General features: G+C 32.7%; 2 protein-coding genes across 2 annotated transcripts; one reads left to right on the top strand and one right to left on the bottom strand.

Annotated features, from left to right (window-relative positions):
- Window positions 1-2,337: 2,337 nt before the first annotated feature.
- On the bottom strand, window positions 2,338-2,774 carry Aspvir_009011 (uncharacterized protein; the record flags this gene model as incomplete). Its single annotated transcript, XM_043272164.1, has 2 exons — window positions 2,338-2,460; window positions 2,535-2,774. 2 exons carry the CDS (start codon window positions 2,772-2,774, stop codon window positions 2,338-2,340), a joined length of 363 nt encoding a protein of 120 aa, XP_043128099.1.
- A 976-nt stretch (window positions 2,775-3,750) lies between these two features.
- Window positions 3,751-8,400, top strand: Aspvir_009010 (ABC-F family ATP-binding cassette domain-containing protein; the record flags this gene model as incomplete). Its single annotated transcript, XM_043272163.1, has 8 exons — window positions 3,751-3,828; window positions 3,893-4,103; window positions 4,163-4,366; window positions 4,414-4,606; window positions 4,655-4,754; window positions 4,808-5,258; window positions 7,438-8,099; window positions 8,149-8,400. The coding sequence occupies 8 exons, from the start codon at window positions 3,751-3,753 to the stop codon at window positions 8,398-8,400; spliced, it is 2,151 nt and encodes a 716-aa protein (XP_043128098.1).
- Window positions 8,401-20,151: the final 11,751 nt, after the last annotated feature.

Raw genomic sequence — 20,151 nt, 5'->3', positions numbered from 1 at the left:
ATGCAACCAGTTGACTGCCTGCATGTCATTTTGAGCTTGTGTTATCTTCCATCATCAGGTAGGAATACAAGGACTATTCTCATCAAATACTAGGTACGGTATTATTCGGTACCCCTGACATTTGCCCCAAATAAATTCATCTCAGATGGTCCTCCTCTGGTGTTTTGTCTTTTGGCGCTTTGCTGTTTCAAGTCTGTTTGTCCGACGAAACTGGGCTCCTCATCCCTTTCCATGGCACTAGGGATTAATTTGATTGGTTGCTCTTCCCGGAACATACTCCGTTCAAACCCTAGGTCCGTCTTTGAGCATGAAATGACGTTGGTGGCTCCAAATTGGCCAATGATACATGGGTTTTGCTTTTAATTTGAAGAGACCTTTTTTCCTGGAAATTAACATGGATAAATGCTGGATGTTCACATATTTGAGTCTGTTATGTTGCTGAGACATGAAACTCGACATTGAACCATCTGTGCTTCATCCAGGAATTTGGGACATGTTTACAAATCATTACATTCCAGTAGCACGAAACAAACAGACAACGCAAGGACAAGAGGGAGAGCTTCATATGCGACCAACTGATGAAAAGGACAGTGCAGATGAAAGACTTTTGCTAAGTTCAATCTTCAATAATAATGGTCATCTTTTGACATCTAGACACAATGACTAGACCGAGTAGCTCGTGGAGATCATCGCTCTGCCTTCTTTCGGATATCAGGGTTGTTCTGGAAGGCTTCAAGAATCAAGACCGCTTTGGCTGAATCTCGGCTTCCACAATCCCCACATCTCTCATTTTCTGGTTTATGGTGGATCATTGCGAAATCTGAGGCAAAGCTTGGCACGGCTAGAGAGGTTGAAGAATTCTCTAGGTTATCTTGCAATCTGCTATCTGTCTATATAGTTACGTACTATCCGTACACCGTACTACGTCTCCGTTGTTACTACGGTACGGAGTAGTTATCGACTAGCCGCACCGCCACTCCTGCAAGCCATCTAACCACTATTCTTGATCAGCTTTAGCAACTATTTGGGCCAAAAGGGGAATCTTCGGCAGTGGAACTTGACTACAGGCCTCTGCCAAAGTTTAAAACGGCAAATGTGTTTCCCGTCCAAGTACTCAAACTGACAATGAATCAGTCTATTTGTTTCGACTGGGTTATTGGCGGCTCAGCCACGAGTTCAGCTGTGATGGTGAGGAACCGACCTCGACTGCGACAACTGTGAACGGCAACCGGGCCAGATTGCCGAATCCGGTATCGGCGTTAAGAGTTCTCGTTCGGCTGACAAGCAAAAGCCACAGCCAGGCTACAGAATATCTTCAAACGCGATTGGCTTTGTTCTGTCTGTCGAGGCGCAGCACGATCACATAGTCATCTGGACAGGCCCGAAGTAGATACTGCATGAGATAACCCATCCAACGTGTGCGTCTAGCCTAATTGTCTACCCGATCCACAGGTTATGCCAAAGTCCGAATTCCTCCTGAGGAGTGAGGGCTCGGCAAGAATCCGCCGCTCTCCTTACCATGGACCAGTGAACGACATACCTATCTGGGTAAATAATTATGAAACTCGTATGGAGTACGGGAGAGGATATCCATCGGAATTGATAAAGTCCGTCCACTCAGATGCGGCGTTGTCTCGTCCAGTCTAGGCCTTGACTCTATCGTCTCAGAGGAGCCTCATGGGCGTCTAGACTTGAAAATCGTGGATTATGGATCGTGGAAAATGCCTTGCAAGGCTGCTTTCTCTTTGTGCCCCTGTTTCATCATCTAATCTACAGTTATCTGTGGTTTGATCGAGAGCGATCCACTAGTCTGATCTGATACTGACCATACTTCTGTGGGTTGCATTGCGATGCCTCTCCGACCACGATTCCACGGCTCGGTTTGATGTCAAGTTGCACACGTCTACAGGGGTTCCAGAATGACCGGTCTCTTTAGGAAAGGGGTGATGACTGAGGGAAGCTCTACAGATTGGCTACTGGTGCATTCATTCTGTGCAGTCATTGTGTGAGCGAGGTTGGTCATCTCAATACTCCCGCGCCGCCCAACTGCACAGTGAGTATCTCACAGTCACAAGGGTGTTGACTGTTGACCATCTGGGTAGTGGGCTGACTCCATTCATTCCGAAAGCACCAAAGTAGTGACACCGATGACTACTGGATGTCTAGCTGACAGACCATTCTGTATTGACATGAACAGGATCTCGATATTCAATTCATTCTCATCCCCAAAACTCATTCAAGCATACATATTTGCAGATACAATTAAACTTTTACTCATCATGTTACACTACCGCAGCTTACTCGAGTTGAACCTCGTCAAAACATAAAAAAGCATCACTACTCCTGAGGATGAGAGAGCTGGTCACCGGTCATATGGTACGCTCCAGATGGCTTTGGATTCGTCTCCGAGGCACTGAACTGGCCAGGCTGATTGCCCCATTGGACATCGTTCTTGGAGGTCTGGTCGCCGACCGCAACGATTCAGTAATCAGGAACTTGCTACAATTTGGGTCAAGGGGAAACTGGATGCGCACCTGTTTAGTGGATTCCGAGGTCTGGAAGCTACTCTCCTGGCTCTTCTGGTTTGTTTGCGACTGCATCCCGGGTTGTGTTTGCGACTGCATCCGGGGGTTTGTTTGCTGCGACTGGAGCTCGGGGTTTTCCTGCGACTGAGACTGCTGGAACTCGGGCTCGCCGCCCATCCCACCGGCCATCCCTTCTGGCTGGTCTTGGTTTGGGTTGGCGCCGCTTCTGAGGTTGTAGTTGGAACTCATTATGATGATGATGATGTTGGAGATTTGAAATTCAGTTGACTTCTGATTTGCTTTTCGAAATGGTTGGTTTGGAACTCATGGCCCTTATATGCTGGGTTCAGAAGTGTGGCTGGGATGAGGTCATGATTGCGTTCACGACGCAGGTCAGATGATGGATTTCATACTGCTGTATGCTGATTGCTCCTCTGTCATGGTGGCCTGACTGATCATGTATCTAGTTCATCATATACCAGAGAATGGTTGTGGTGAGTACCTGTATCGATGTGGATGGTTGTCGCCGATAACGAGGCATTAAAAGCTTCAAGTGGCGAAAATCATAATATCAAATGATAGCTGTGCATACACCTTATCTAGAGTATCTACATACTAGTAATGCTGCGATGATCATCCAGGTATCTGCCATTTATCTTTTAAACCTCTATATGCTATGTAATCTACAATATTGCTACTCTGATATTTCAGCCTGCGGCTTTTCTGTACAAGACTCCGCAATATTATTCTGACCATATCTCATACTACATAAAATTACCCACATTCATTTTCTCCATCCATTGATCAAATGACTCACATTGACTGATCCATCGCACTCACATATATCAGCTTGATCCATAGGGTTCACCACCATCATCAATGAGATGAAATTCCTCAGGCAGACCTGATCGCCACTATTCCCCTTTCGGACCCCGCTCTGCACTCACTTCTCAACCGCATCCACAAACATCGTGACTCAGTGCAATCTGGGAATCATTATGTAAATCTTTTCCGAGAAGTGATTATCGAATGGGCTGTGGCCGAGGTTGTAGTCGATTAGGGTGTGGTGGCTATTCAATACTAATATCGTGCATTGGCGTTGTAGTTGACGAGGAGAGGGCATATTTAACAATATACAATCAAGGCATTGATCAACCGAAGATTCTTTCATTTACTGTATAGTATAGAATAACTCCCACCGCGCACTGCACCTAGTACCTACACCATGACAATGGCACCCTCTATCATAGCAACCTGCAAACAGACCCGATTCCATCTACTCCACGACCAGCCCGCGCAGGAGGTACGCATACATACGCATACATACGCCCATACCATCGCCAGGACACGCGCTAACCCAACACCAGATCGACGTAGAAGGTCTCACCATCGCAGTCACGTCCTCACCGGCCGACTCGGCGGACGACCTGGACCCCTCAAACCCCAAAGCAAAGGGGAAAGCGAAATCGAAATCGAAATCCAAGGCCGAGGCGCGCGAGCTCATCTTCGACGCTCACTTGCGGCTCAAGGCGGGGGTGCATTATGGCCTGATTGGGCGCAATGGGACGGGGAAGTCGAGTATGTTGATTAAGAGTCAGCCTATTTGAGTACCTAGCCATGCTAATGATGATGATAAGCGCTGCTCCGCGCTATGGCCGACAAACTGGTCCCTGGGGTTCCGCATCCGACGCGCATTGCGATTCTGCAGCAGACTGAGACGGATGATGAAATGCGGAGCTTCCAGTCCGATGGGGAGGACCGCGACAGGCGGGATCTGCCCGCTTTGGAGTATGTCATGAGCAGCGATCGATTCCGGAATGATGTTGTGCGGAAGATGAGTGGTAAGGCAGTAGCCTTTTTTGACGGAAAACGGCTAACGATTGTGAAGTCCTGTCGAAGAGCTTCGAGACGGATGATCCGGTGTCACCAGTGCAGGCGATCCGGAGAATCCGTCACGATGAGATTGAGAAGCAGCTGTTCCTTGCGCAGAAGAATGCCAGCCTTAAGAGTGGTGCGAGGGGGTTACAAGCTCGGAAGGACTCGAAGGTGGTTGAGGCGAGATACCAGGCTTCGAAAGAGCTGTGAGTTGTCCTCTGGAAGGTTTGGAAAGTCGACTCATTTGGTGATAGGGTCGAGCAGCCTGATCAGCCTATTGATGCGGAGGCGCTCAAGACCGAGACACAGGCGGCGATGGATACTTTGCAGGAATTACAGGCTCAGTTTGAAGCTGTGAGTGCCCGAAACTAGGTTCAGATGATGATGATGAATACTAAGCATGGCAGATGAGACTTGTTGATATTGAGAAGCAAGCTCGCCAGATCCTCGTCGGACTGGGGTTTGACGAAGCCACACTCAGCAAAACTTTCCTGGCTTTATCCGGGGGCTGGCGCATGCGTTGCCTGTTGGCCAGCGTTCTCATGCAGAGCCCGGACATCATGATCCTAGATGAACCGACTAACTTTCTCGATCTTCTCGGAGTCGTCTGGTTGGAAAATTACCTACAGCGGTTACGAGACTCGTCCCAGACGACCATCGTGCTGGTATCTCACGACCGAGACTTTGTTAACGCTGTCTGCGAGGAGATCGTCATCCTCCGCGACCAGAAACTAACCTACTTCAGAGGCAACCTGTCCGCCTACGAGAAAGACTTTGAAGAACAGAAACTCTACTGGGGCCGCATGAAGGAGGCACAAGAGCGTCAGATCACGCACATGGAAGCGACGGGGCATCGGTGTAAGGGATAGCAAATCATTGCCATCACAGGTATCTAGATTAGTCTGAGGAGGTTAAAAACTATCAATCTGAGGCATTTTCTGTTAAATTAGGGATGATTAATATGAGGGATTTTATTAAAGTTAAATTATTAATAGCATTCCTAAGGGTTAGCAGACTGAGGCTGCCATAGTTCAGATTAATCCTTTATAAGGGGTTTTAAACCTTCCCAGGAATCAAGTATTATGCATTTACTTAATCCAGACATGCTACTAGATAGGATATTCATAGTCATTAAGGATATAGAGTCTTTAAAGAGTGTGAGGGTAGGGGGTAAGCTAGCAGCTGCCCCTATACATCCTTATTAACTTTAAGGGATTCCAGTCTTCTTTTATATTTTGACCTAGGCTAAGAATGAATGTAAGGTCTAACTAACTATGTAAATAATAATAGTAATCACTAGATATCATTGCACGCCTAATAGACTTCCCTAAAGTCATATACATGCTGGTCGATATCACAGTATTAAAGAGTTGAATACTAGAATGTAAAAGATTTTTCCTTCTGGACGCATTACCATATAAATTACTAAGGGGCTGCGTCAGCCGGATACTGCTAAGCTTACTAGTGGGGGTCAAAACTTTTGGTGCACGCCTCTGTATTATAGCTCTTATAGGTCATATTACTCACACTCAATCCTTTAGAAAGTTAAAGAAATACAAGAGTAGACAGCAACACAGTAGTAATAGAGAATAAGTTAAGGGGTGAGACCTTACTAAACTATAAACCCCTAGTAAGATAAGGAAGGATGCAGTAATTTAATTTTCAAATTTTATGAGCTAATTATATATATATACCTGAAACCTTATAATAGAACTTTATACTCTTGGCATTTCCTATGCTCTGGTAAGTTATTGTAATGCTAGTTATATATATATATTAAACCTAGTAATAAGTTTTACATTCTTAGCATTTTTTAAATTAGCTTTAACTTCAATTCTATAAAGGACACTGCATTCCCCCCTTTAAAATAATATTTAACTGCTTCATCTGTATTAACTAACTGATAACAAGACTTTCTAGTTTCTTTTAACCCATACTATGCACTTCATCAATTTACCAATCCTTGCTTTTTCAGCTTTGAGCTACTTTGCTCTTGATGTTATTGCAGACTCTGGCTACTTTGAAAGTTGCAATGATTTTAAGAATATAACAATTCAGAAAACCGACAATTTTGACAATCCTTGGTTCTTCGCAATTTATGCCACTTGCAGAATACCTAAAGATGAAAATGGTAATGAATACAGATTGTCATATCATTATCCACTCCATCTGGGTTTATGTTTTGCCAATAATAATGGTAAACTCATTGGCCAGCACCGGTAAGGTCTCTCCCTTACTATCTATAATTATATCTCTATACCTCTTTACTCCCTCTTTACCCAGTTACCTACTTCTTTTATTATATTTCTTAACTTGATCTCTCTTACTAACACGTATCTACAGCGGTGGTTTTAAAAACTGTAGGGACCCATATCTGCTTGGCCCAGTGCTCATTGCCACTTGTGATAATAGTCTTACTGCGATTAATACAGGTTAGTCTCTATATTAATTACTAGTACTAGTATGGCTATTGACAATAGTGAACAGATGATTGGATCTCAAATGATGGTGGGATACTGAAATGTTTTGGTGAGAATGCATAATATTAGCAGTCTTTGGTATGTACTAGCATTGGCGCATATAGGATCAAAATTATGTTGCAACCATCTTCTTCCTAAGACTTTTATAGAATACAACAGGGAAAATGAAGACTAACTATATATATATAGGGATAGCCTGACTCGCAGTATCTCCCTTTAGAAATTGTCATCCCGCAGTTATGACTGTCAATTAATCAAGATTCTGTTAACCTGATGTAGCCTATTGATTAGAGAAATTAGCTATGCAGGCACTTTGCCAAATGAAGCAGGAATCTAGTATCTAAACACCTATCCATAAAGCCCATAAATGCAGAAAAGACATAAGAACTTGGCGTATAGCCACATTAAAAGTAGAATATATAACTAAAGCAGCCTGCCATAGGGCTGCAATGTCTCCCCTGCGCTATCTAGCGCAACACCTATCCCACTTCATTCCATATAGTTATTTGATTAATTAACACCAACTTCCCGCACCTAGAAGGACCCCTTCTAGGCAGCTGCTGCGATTCGAGAGAACATCAAACTGGGGAAGAAGACCAACGACGACAATAAGCTTCGGATGGCCAAGTCTCGGCAGAAGAAAGTCGACGACCGCATGGGCATTCAGGTCAACGCCAACGGCGGACGCTTCAAACTGAACAGGGATCTGGTGGGCTACCATCTCACCGCGCGAGCTGAGATTGAAGTACCAACGGACGAAAGAGGTGCCTCGATTCTCCTGCCCGATGCCAGTGAACTGCGCTTCCCGGGTCCGTTGCTCTCGGCGGAAGGGGTGGGTTTCCGGTACACGCGGAATGCACCGCCGATACTGAACGGGATCGAGCTGGTGATGCATATGGGCGATCGAGTCGGCATCATGGGGCTTAATGGTTCTGGAAAGTCTACTCTCATCCGCATGTTGACGGGCAATCTGCAGCCGACGCAGGGCAAAATATCCAACCACTCGAGGCTGAAGCTGGGATACTACGCGCAGCATTCGATCGAGGAGCTCCATGAGCAAGGCCAAGCCGACCCTACTCTGACCGCATTAGGGTTCATGACCAAGGAGGTCACTAGCGCACTTAGCGAAGGCGAGATCCGGGGCTTGTTGTCGTCCCTGGGTCTTCAGGGCAGAATAGTCTCAGACATGCCCATTGAACGATTATCAGGTGGTCAACTGGTAAGCTTCAAGTCCGAGTAGCAATCTGCAGCTGTTGACGCATTTTAAGGTCCGTCTGGCAATTGCCAAGGTAATCTGGAACGCGCCTCATTTGCTGGTACTCGATGAAATCACGACACATCTGGACTTCCATACCGTCACGGCTCTTGCGACCGCGCTGTCTTCGTTCAACGGTGCGATCCTCCTGGTATCTCACGATCGTTTCTTGGTCCGGTCCGTCATTGAGGGGAAACGAGACGGCGAGCATAATTTGGATGAAGAGTTTGAGGGGGTAGACGAAGAAGTCGAAGAGCAGAGTTGAAGAAGGTCAGTCTATGTGATGAAGGGTGGCAAGCTCATTGAGCAGCTCAACGGGGTGGAGCAGTTTGAACAGAGTCTGGTGAAGAGGGTCAAGAAGATGCTTTCACAATAGACTATTCTAAGAACGGCCAATAATAGTACATCAGGGGTCAAAAGTATCCAGACATTCCGCCTTTCCATGATGTGTTAAATAATTAACAATTCTTTTAACCACTAACCATTCCATTAAAATGAGGTCATTTAGCACTGAAATTAGTAGAAATAGAAGGCCTAAAGCTAAGCTTTCTAGTGAGGCATGCGTAGCTATTTTATATGGCCTAGAGAACCAGGGTTCACCTACTTAACTTATAAAGGAATTTAGCATCAGTCACAGCACTATTTATATAACTAAAAAATACTTCTAACACTATAAAATCTTATAATTAAGGCCTTAAATAGGTAGACCCTAAAAGCTTAGTCCCTCTACTAAGTATTATATCTACTAGATAGTCTGCCAGAGCCCTTCTATAAGCTGGAAGGCCTTAGTCACATACTCACCAGGGGGGGGGTCTCTAAGTTAATTATTTAATATATTTTAAGAAGATATCACTGTCACACCCTGGGATCCATCTCTGCTGTTCTCTGCTAGTTAACTACTTTGGGAACAGGGTGATATAGTCCCTGGACTATATCTAATACTTGCCTAAGGCCTACCCTCTGTGGTAGCCTACTATATACTAAACCTAGGTATATAGTGACATGTGATGTAATAATCTAACTAGGATCTAATATAATCTAAAGGTATAATAATCTTACCTAAGATTAAGGATAATAAGAATAATAATAGTAGAGATAGAAGTAAGGCCTATTAAGGATATATCCTTAATAATAAGAAAGTATCTAATAAATTAAACTAGTAAACTTATACTTAAGTAAGTTATCTTTATTAAATATAAAGAACTAAAACTAAAATCTCTAGATATAATAATAATAAGTATCCTTATATAGTCCTTTAATTATAACTCTTTTTATAACTTCTTTTATTATTCTTAGAATATCTCTAGAGTAGATTATAGAGTAGATTTAATACTCTTTATCTTAGTATTACTTACTCTCTAGAATAGTAGTTATATAAGAGGCTAGGTCTCTTTCTAATTACTTAATACTCTTTTCTAAATTAATTAGTAAGTATTATTCTTTTCTCTTTCTACTTATTATATCTACTCTATATTAATATAGCTATATTAGTATTATAATATTACCTCCCTCTCTCCTAGTATTTTATCCTTAAAACTCTATTTATAAGGCTTATAGGCCCTAAGGTAAGTAAACCCTTTTTATTTTTTTTTTTAATATATTAATATTTTTCTAATTTTTACTATTATACTAGTTAATAATAAGACCTATAAAAAAAATTAACTTATCTAATATTATATAATCTATCTTAATAGTTTTCTTATTAAATCTCCCTGTATCCTTTATGCTCATTAAGGTGTTATATATATTATAGATTTAAAAAGTTAAAATTATACTAAATATACTTAAAGTAGTAAAAAGTATGAGAAATAATTCTATAGTAAATATAAGTAGAATTAGGTATTAAGTACTTAAGAGAAGATAAAAGAAGATATTTTAAAAATAGAAATTACTTTACTAATATTAAATATAGAGTAATCTAATCTTCTAGCTTACTTAGCTAAGATTTCTTTAAAGATATTAGAGTCTATAGCTTATATCTATTACTTATAAAAATAAGAAGAAATAATAAAAATAAAAAGTAGTTATATACTAGATTATAATACTCTAATTATAGATTAACTAGATAAGAAAGATCTACCTATTCCTAATAAAGATTTACTCCTTATTACTAAGGGTAAAGATCCTTCTCTAACTTAAATAATAAATAACTCTTCTTTCTAGTTAAACTTTAAGTTACCTAATAATATTATTATATAAGTTAGTAGTAGCTTATTAAATTCTTAATAGGTTCCTATATATTTTCTAAGATATTATAACCTTTCTATTTTATAAGATAATATAATTTTCTATTAACTTATTTATAGTTTAGGATTTACTTAACTTTATACTTCTATTCTATATTATTATTAACTTCTATATTTTTAGTAATTTTTGTATTTTCTAGTACTGGTTCTAATAATAAAATATAAAATACTAGATAAATCTATAATATACTTTTTAATAGTTATAATTTAAAATTAACTAGCCCTTTTTATTCTTTAATAACAAAGGATCTAATTTTCTAATAATCTAGTTTCTAACTTAATTATTTTATTTTAATATTTCTATAAAGTAGGTAAACTTTTCCCTCCTTTTTAAGATCTAGAGTACTCCTATACTTTTTATTATAATATAATACTATTCTAAGGTTTATAAACTTAATATCTCTTAAGAGTTAAGTTCTTAGATAGTTAATAATATCTACTAATTTTATAGCTTTATCTACTATTAGTACTTTATTCTATGGTTCTCTAATTAACATAGGATTATACCTATAGTTAGTAAAGAATGGTATTTCTCCTATTATTAAGTAAATAGTATTATTATATATAAACTATGCTATTAGTAGGTAAACTACCTAATTATCCTATTAATAATTTATATAGTATTATAAATACTACTTAACTATCTAGTTTACTTATTCTATCTATCTATTAGCCTATAGATAATATACAGTTATAAATCTTTACTTAATTTCTATTAAATCTATTAATAATTACTAAAACTTTAATATAAATAGCTTATCTCTATCTAATATAATATATTATAGCATTCTATAGTTAATAATTATATATCCTATAAGTAAGCTCACAAGCTGTAATACTATTATATTTATTATAGTTAGGATTAAATAGATAAATTTTATAAGTCTATTAGTAACTATTATTAGGTAATTATACCCTTTTAACTCTAGTAAGGATCTAATAAAATTAATTATAATCTATTTCTATAGCTTCTTTAGTATCTCTAATAATTATATCTTATTATAAGGTTAATATCTAGCTAGCTTATCTCTAATATAAGTCTTATATTACTAAATATAGCCCTATACCTTCCTTCTTATATTTAGAAAGTAATAATTCCTTAAGGTAGCTTTAGCTATCTTCTTAGTTCCTATATATCTATATATTAGGTTATTATAATACTTTATAATAATCTTACTTCTTATATACTTAGGTATATAGATAAGTCCTTATAAGTAGATTAATCCTTATTTATCTATTATAAAATATTTATTTTCTATAGAATTCTTAAGTATCTCCTAAATAATCCTATCTTTTTTTATTTCTTTAATAATTCTCTAAATTAATAGATCTTCCTTTAACTTAATAGTTACTATAAGTATATAGTAGTTATATACTAATAATCTATCTTCTTATTACTTTAGTATTACTAGTTTAATTATTTTTTCTTAAAGTTTATAATCTAGTTATTAACTAAGTATATTAGCTTATCTATTTTCTATTTCTTTATAATATATAATTCTAAAATTATACTATAAAAGTATCTTAGCCTATCTAGCTTAATATTATATTAATTCTTTTATTATTATAAAGAATATAAGATTCTTATAATCTATCTTTATAGTAATAGTATACTTTACTCCTTTTAGGTAGACTCTCTAAACTTTAAATACTATTACTATAGCTAGTAGTTCCTTATTATAGATATTATAGTTAAGTTCTACTTAAATTAACTTTTATAAGTAGAATATTACTAGCTATAGTTTCCTATCCTCCTCTAGTTAAGTTATTCTTATTCTAACTATATAGTCTAATATATTAGTTTTAATTATTATTTCTTTTTCTAGATTATATTATACTAAGATTAATGCCCTTATAATTCTCTCCTTAACTTTATAGAATACTTTATTATAATTTTTACTCTATTTAAACTCTTTTACTTTTTTAAGTAATATAAAGAGTGCATATATAATATATATATATCCTATAATAAATTATTAATAATAGTTAATAAGTCTAATAAACTATTAGACTTCCTTAATATTCTTTAGTTAAGGCTAATCTATAATTATCTTTACCTTATTTTAGTCTATATAGATTCCTTCTATAGATATCTAATATCCTAGGAACTTAGTCTCCTAGATATAGAATTTATATTTCTTTAGTTTTAACTTAATATTAGCTCCCTAGAGCTCTTTTAAAACTATCTTAATATATTTTATATATTCTGTCTCTTCTTAGTTAAAGACTAAAATATTATCTAAATAGACTATTATAAAGAGATTTTAGTACTTATATAGTACTTTATTAATAAATCTCTAAAATAATACTAGTATATTAGTAAGCCTAAATAGCATCACTAAGTATTTAAAATAATTATATTTTATTCTAAATACTATCTTCTATTTATTACCTTCTGTAATCTAAATATAATTATATATATCTATAATATCTAACTTTATAAACTACTTAGCTCTTTAAATTTAATCTTAGATTTTATAGATTAATAGAAGTAGATAATAATCCTTAATTATTATTATATTTAATTACCTATAGTCTACATAAAGTTATAGACTTTTATCTTTCTTAGGTATAAAGAGTATACTATAACCTACTAGTAAGTTTAATAATTATATCTTCCTAAGTTATAATTACTTATTAGTATATTCCTTTAGGGTTACTAATTCTATTTCTAATATTTAGTATATTTTCTTATATACTAGTAATTTTCCTTCTAATAATAAAATCTTATAGTCATGCTTTCCATACTTTAGTAGTTTATACTATTTAGGTGTTATGACACCAACACAGCCGCGCTAATCTTAGGCAGATGTGACAGGCAGAATCAGGGAGTGATAATAACTAACCAAACCTTAATTACTAAACTATAGGGAGACTATAGTTCCTAATATAGGAACTATATATAATTATAGCCTTTCTATTATTACCTAGAATTACTCTATAGTACTTAGAAGCACTAGGTAGAACTTACCTAGAAGAAGATAGTACTTAATATATAACTAATTACTATATACCCTAGCTTAGTAATAATAGATAGTATATAACTACTACTTATAACTACTATAGGATAATAGTAAGGATAGTAGTTAAAGAAGGAACTATATAAGGATACTTATTATTATTATATCTAGAGATCTTAGTTTAGTTTCTTATATTTAATATAAATATCTTACTTAAGTATAAGTTACTAGTCTAATTTATTAAGCTACTCTTTTACTATTAAGTATATATACTTAGTAGGCCTTATTTCTATCTCTATTATTATTATTCTTATATTACTTTAGATTATCCTTAACCTTAGGTTAGGTTATTATATTATTACATCTAAAGGCTACTTAGTTAGTAGGCCTTAGATAAGTATTAGATATAGTCTAAGGACTATATCACCCTATTCTAAAGCAGTTAACTAGCAGAGAATAGCAGAGATAGATCCTAGGGTGTGATAAATTAAATACTATATAGTATAAATTAATTAGAAGTTTAATTAACTCTTAATATTAAATATTATAGTAAATAATATGCCATATACCCTAGCTAGCTTAAATATTAGTTAGGTAGGAACTCTATAGTAGTAGATAGCTGCATAGCCTTAGATTATAGTAGAAGGTCTGATAGATAGAATTAAATAGCTCTAGAAGTATATTCTTTAGTTAGAATAATAGAATAAAACTCTGAATGGCTGACTAATAGTTAAATCTATTAAGATTAGATTACTAGAACTATTTAATAGAAGTTAATCTAAGTTATAAGTATTTCTTATATAGTTAGATATGTATATCTAGATAAACTAAGAGAAACTTATTAATAAAGTAGATAAGGTCTTATTCACTGTGACTTATCTAATAGGACTAGTATTTAATTAGTTTAAACCTTTTATTAGGGATTATTAGGAGCATGCTAATGATAACTAAGCTAATAAAATAGATAAGATATTTACTAGTTATAATATATTTAAGAAATAGTTAGAGAATACTTTTAGTAATATTAATAAAGAGTATAATACTAAGAGGCAGCTATAATAGCTTAAATAGATAGGATCTGTAGGGGAATATATATTATAATTCTAATAGATTATATCTTATTTAAATTAGGATGAAGATATAAATATTATATACTTTAAAGAAGGCTTGAAACTAGATATCTAAGAAAAGTTAATCTGGATAGAATGACTAGATAAACTTAGTAGAATAATTAAATAAGCAGTTAAAATTAATAATAAGTTATAAGACTTCTATATATATAGAAAGGACTGAAGTAACTAGAATAGCTTTAGTAATAGGTATACTATAAACTATTAACTAAATAATAGAAGGCTAGCTTAGCTATAGAGCTAAGGATATATAGATCCTTATAGGCTATAACTAATAGAGTTAGATATAACTTAATAGATAGCACTCTCTAGTAAGGAGAGAGAATAGTAAAGAAAAGAAAACCTATATTTCTAGTGCAGGAAATTAAGATATATAGTAAATACCTATAAGTAATAACCCTGGAAGGGTAAGTAGAGTAGAAAGAAATAGCTATAAGTAATAAAAGAGCTTAGTACTATAATTAGTAGAAATAGTTATAACACTACTAGAACTATTAAACTAAGGAAGGTTGATGGGTGACTTAAGAAACTATACTAGGAATATATAAGTTTAAGTAATAAAGAAATTAAAATAGAGCTTAGGAAAGAAGACTCTACTAACTATAAAAGTAATAATTAGCCTGCTAAAGACTTAAATATGCTAGCAGCTACTAATTAGAAATTATTAGATAGTAATAAAGGCAGTCTTATTAATTAGGAGAATATCATACCTAAAGGGCCTAATTACTAATGGATAACACTCAGTAGAAAAAGTAATCAGAATATTAGTTTTAATAAAGAAAAGACTAACTATAAAGAGCTAGTTTAAGAGGATTTTCCTATAATAAATTAGACTATAATTAACTAACCTATTAATCTACTTAATAAAGAGTATAGAACTTAGTAGGTAAGCCTTAATCCTAATAAGGAGCAGCCCTATAAGATTCCTAATATACCCTATAAATAATCCTTATAAAATAATAATAAAGCAGACTAGTATACTACATAGCTATAATAGCTAGATAAATAATAGTTAGCTAAATTAGAAGCACACTAACTAAATAAATAAATTCTTAAAAAGATAAAATAAGGAGTAAAAGGATGCATATATTAGAATCTAGAATATTAGACTTAGGTTAAATCTTAGGAATAATATATAACTCATTACACCTAACACTAGGTGTACTATCAGAAGTGTAGAAAGTAGAATAATAATCTTTATTAAGAACTTTATAAAGTTTCTTAGAAGAAACTACCAGAACTAATCTATAGCTTATACAGCTATAGCTAGTGCCTATATAGATACTTCTAAAGTTATCTAGAACATAGTAAGATAATATAGATTACTTACTATAGTAATAATTACAGCATCCACTATAATAATAAGTATATAGCAAGGTTTTAGCTAGAGATATTAGAGATTATAAAATAAAATAATACTTATCCTTATTAGAAGCTTAAATATTCATGCAAAGGATATAGGAAATATCTAGAATATAATATTATACACTAGATAGCATGCTTTAAGGAGTAATATATTATATATTATAATAGAAAGCTAGAGGGAGGATATTTTCCTATATTACTATAAAATACTAAGGCACCATAATAGGAAATATAATATCTTATAGTAATAGAGGTGCAATATAGCAAGTATCTAAAGTTAGATATATATATACTTAGCTAGCCTACAGGAGTAATAGTTAACTTAGGGGTAATAGATAATTATATATACCTAGAATTTATAAAGAAGCTAGGGCTTCTAGGAAAAATAAAAGCAGTACCTAAACTAATTATAGATCTAAATAGAGAGAATTTAGGAACTCTTATAATTATAACTAAATTAGGACTAGTTCTAATAGTTATATTAAGACACTTTAAATAACTAAACTTTAATATTATACTAATAGGATAGTATAATATAGTGTTAGGGATTCTATAGCTTAGGAATTATAACCTAGTAATTAACTAGAACAAGAATTAAATCTAGTTTAACTATAGATATCTATAACAGGACTAGAATTAAGGGGAAACTAGGGCCTTATAGTATATTAGATTAAAAGGGAAGAGTAACAACACTAAGTAGTTAGAGGGTGAACTAAAGAAAGAAGTAATAACTAGCTAAGGGATAATAGTAGTATTAGTAGTAATAAAACTATTATAATAGATAGTAATAATAGAGCTACTAGGATGGGCACTAGAGTAAGATAGTAATTATATAAATATCCTAATACCTAATAAGATAAGTGAAATCTTACAGGATGAAATTTTTAAATACATGGACCTAGAGATAAGAAGATCTTAGAACCATAGACCTAGGACCTGCATGGACCTAGCAGCAACCTAGATATAGGAATCAGGTACTAAGATAAGTTTAGACTTAAGTGCATTACCTTAGGATTACTATAGATATAGGACTCTATTTAAGTAACTAAAATAGTATATCTTACTAGAATATAGTAAATATAATCATTAAATTCCTTTATAGGAAGGAAAATTACTAGTATATAAGAAAATATACTAGATATTAGAAAAGGAGCTGTAGATACTTAAAGAATATATTAATAAATAACTATAACTTAGGAAGATATAGCTATTAAACTTATTAATAGGATATAGTATACTCTTTATACCTAAGAAAGATAGAAATCTATAACTCTATATAGATTATAGACTACTAAATATAATTATAATTAAAGATAGATACCTACTTCTGTTAATCCATAAAATCCAAGATTAAATTTAAGGAGTAAAATAGTTTATGAAGTTAGATATTACTAATACTTATAACTATCTATAGATAGCTAACAGTAATAAATAGAAAACAGCTTTTAGGATAAAATTTAGATACTATAAATATTTAGTAATGCTATTCAGACTCACTAATACACTAGTATTATTTAAGAGATTTATTAAAGAAGTGCTATATAAATACCTATACCTCTTTATAATAGTCTATTTAGATGATATTTTAATCTTCTTAGATAAAAAAGAGTAGTATATAGAATATGTTAGTAAAGTACTATAGGAACTATAGAAAGTAGATATTAAGCTAAAATTAAAGAAATATAAATTCTATATCTAAGAGACTAAGTTCTTAGGATACTAGATATCCATAAGTAGAATACATATAGATTAAAATAAAGTATAGGTAATTAGGGATTAGCCTTAACTAAGAAATATTAGAGAAGTTTAATAATTTATTAGACTTATTAACTATTACTAATAATTTATTATAGAATATATAAATATTATATATTCACTCTTTGCATTGCTTAAAAAAGTAAAAGAGTTTAAATAGAATAAAGACTATAATAAAGTATTTAATAAAGTTAAGAAAAGAATTTTAGAAGCACTAATTTTAGTATAATATAACCTAGAAAAAGAAATAATAATTAAGACTAATGCATTAGATTATGTAGTTAGGATGAGAATAACTTAATTAGGAGATGATAAGAAACTATAACTAGTTATATTCTATTTATAGAAGTTAATTTAAGCAGAACTTAATTATAATATCTATAATAAAGAACTGCTAGCTATAGTAGTAGTATTTAAAGTCTAGAGAGTTTATCTAGAAGGAGTAAGATAGATAATTATTATAAAAATAGATTATAAGAACCTTATATTCTTCATAACTATGAAGGAACTAATAAGAAGATAAGCTAGATAGACTAAAATACTCTTATAGTATAACTTCAAGATTATGCACTGTAAGGGAATAGAAAATAGATAAGCTAATATACTTAGTTAATAACTAGATTATAGACTTTAAGGAAAAACAGCCATACTAGTAATATTAAAGTAATAGGAAGATGATTTATTAATATATAACTATTATACTCTTATAGCTATAATTAAACTGTAAGAGGACCCACTTATTTAGAAGATTATTAAAGTAATAAAAAAAGATAAAAATATTTAAGAAATACTTAAAAACTTAGTAGATAATAAGTATATAACTACTAATAAAAAAGGGTTAATATACCTATAAGGACTTATCTATATACCTAAGTATATAAGAAGCAAGATCATTACTAGGTATTATAATAACCTAATATATAGTTATATAGAAACTAAGAAAATAGCTAAAGCTATCTTAAGGAACTATTACTTTCTAAATATAAGAAGAAAAGTATAGGGCTATATTTATTAATATAAAACTTATATTAGAGATAAGCTAGCTAGGCATTAACTATATAGGAAGCTATAATTACTAGAGGTACTAAAGAAGCTATAGGAATAGATTATTATTAACTTTATTAGACTACTACTAGAGTTAAAAAGGTATGATTACCTAATAATAGTAACTAATAGACTCATAAAATTTATCTATTTAATCCTAACTATAATAATAATAATAGTATCATAACTTGCAAGCTTACTTATAGGATATATAATTATTAATTATAGAATGCTATGATATATTATATTAGACAGAGATAAACTATTTATATTAAAATTTTAGTAATTATTAATAGATTTAATAGGAATTAAGTAAAGACTTATAACTGCATATTATCTATAAATTAATAGATAAATAGAATGAGTAAATTAGATAGTTAAATAATATCTATAATACTATATAAATTACTAATAGGATAATTAGGTAGTTTACTTACTAATAGCATAGTTTATATATAATAATACTATTTACTTAATAATAGGAGAAACACTATTCTTTACTAACTATAAGTATAATCCTATATTAATTAGAGAATTATAGAATAAAGTACCTATAGCAGATAAAGCTATAGATTTAGTGGATATTATTAATTATTTAAGGACTTAACTCTCAAGGGACATTAAATTTATAAACCTTAAAATAGTAATTTACTATAATAAAAAGTATAGAAGTACTCTAGATCTTAAAAAGGGGGGGAAAGTTTACCTACTCTATAGAAATATTAAAATAAAATAACTAAGTTAGAAATTAGACTATTAGAAAATTAGACCTTTTATTATTAAAGAAAGAAAAGGACTAGTTAATTATAAACTATAACTACTAAAAAGTATATTATAAATTTATCTAATATTTCATATCTTATTATTAGAACCAGCACTAAAAAATGCAAAAGTTACTAAAAATATAGAAATTAATAATAATACTAAATAAGAATATAAAGTTAAGGAAATTCTAAATCATAAATAAATTAGTAGAAAACTATATTATCTTATAAGATAGAAAGGATATGATACCTTAGAAAATATATAGAAGCTTATTAAGAACCTAATAGGCTGCCACTAACTTATCTAATAATATTATTTATAGAAAAATTAATATTCACCTAGAATGAGGTATTATTCTATAACTAGCTTAGACTAGGATGCTCTATAGCAGCAAGAACTATAGCCTTATAATTATTAGTAATATAGTCTAGTTCTTAGAGATCCTAGGGACTAAGAGGGTCCTCTTTATTTAAATAATCTATTACTATAGTATTATAATCCAACATCTTTTTACTATAATTATTAAGAAATTTATAATAAGTCTTAAGACTTTTTAACTTTATAAATAAAGCCTTAATTTAATTTTTAGTTTTATTAATTTACATAGACAGAGTATTATAATTATAATTTAATCTTTTCTATTCACCCTTACTATAAAAATATTTTTTATATTTATAACTATGATGAGTATATGTAGCATAATTTTAACTCTTTAAATCTATAATATAGGGAAGGTTATAATAAAGATAAT

This window comes from Aspergillus viridinutans (assembly GCF_018404265.1).
Source record: "Aspergillus viridinutans IFM 47045 DNA, scaffold_7, whole genome shotgun sequence".
NCBI classification, from domain to species: domain Eukaryota; kingdom Fungi; phylum Ascomycota; class Eurotiomycetes; order Eurotiales; family Aspergillaceae; genus Aspergillus; species Aspergillus viridinutans.
This window is presented reverse-complemented; position numbering and strand designations above follow the sequence as displayed.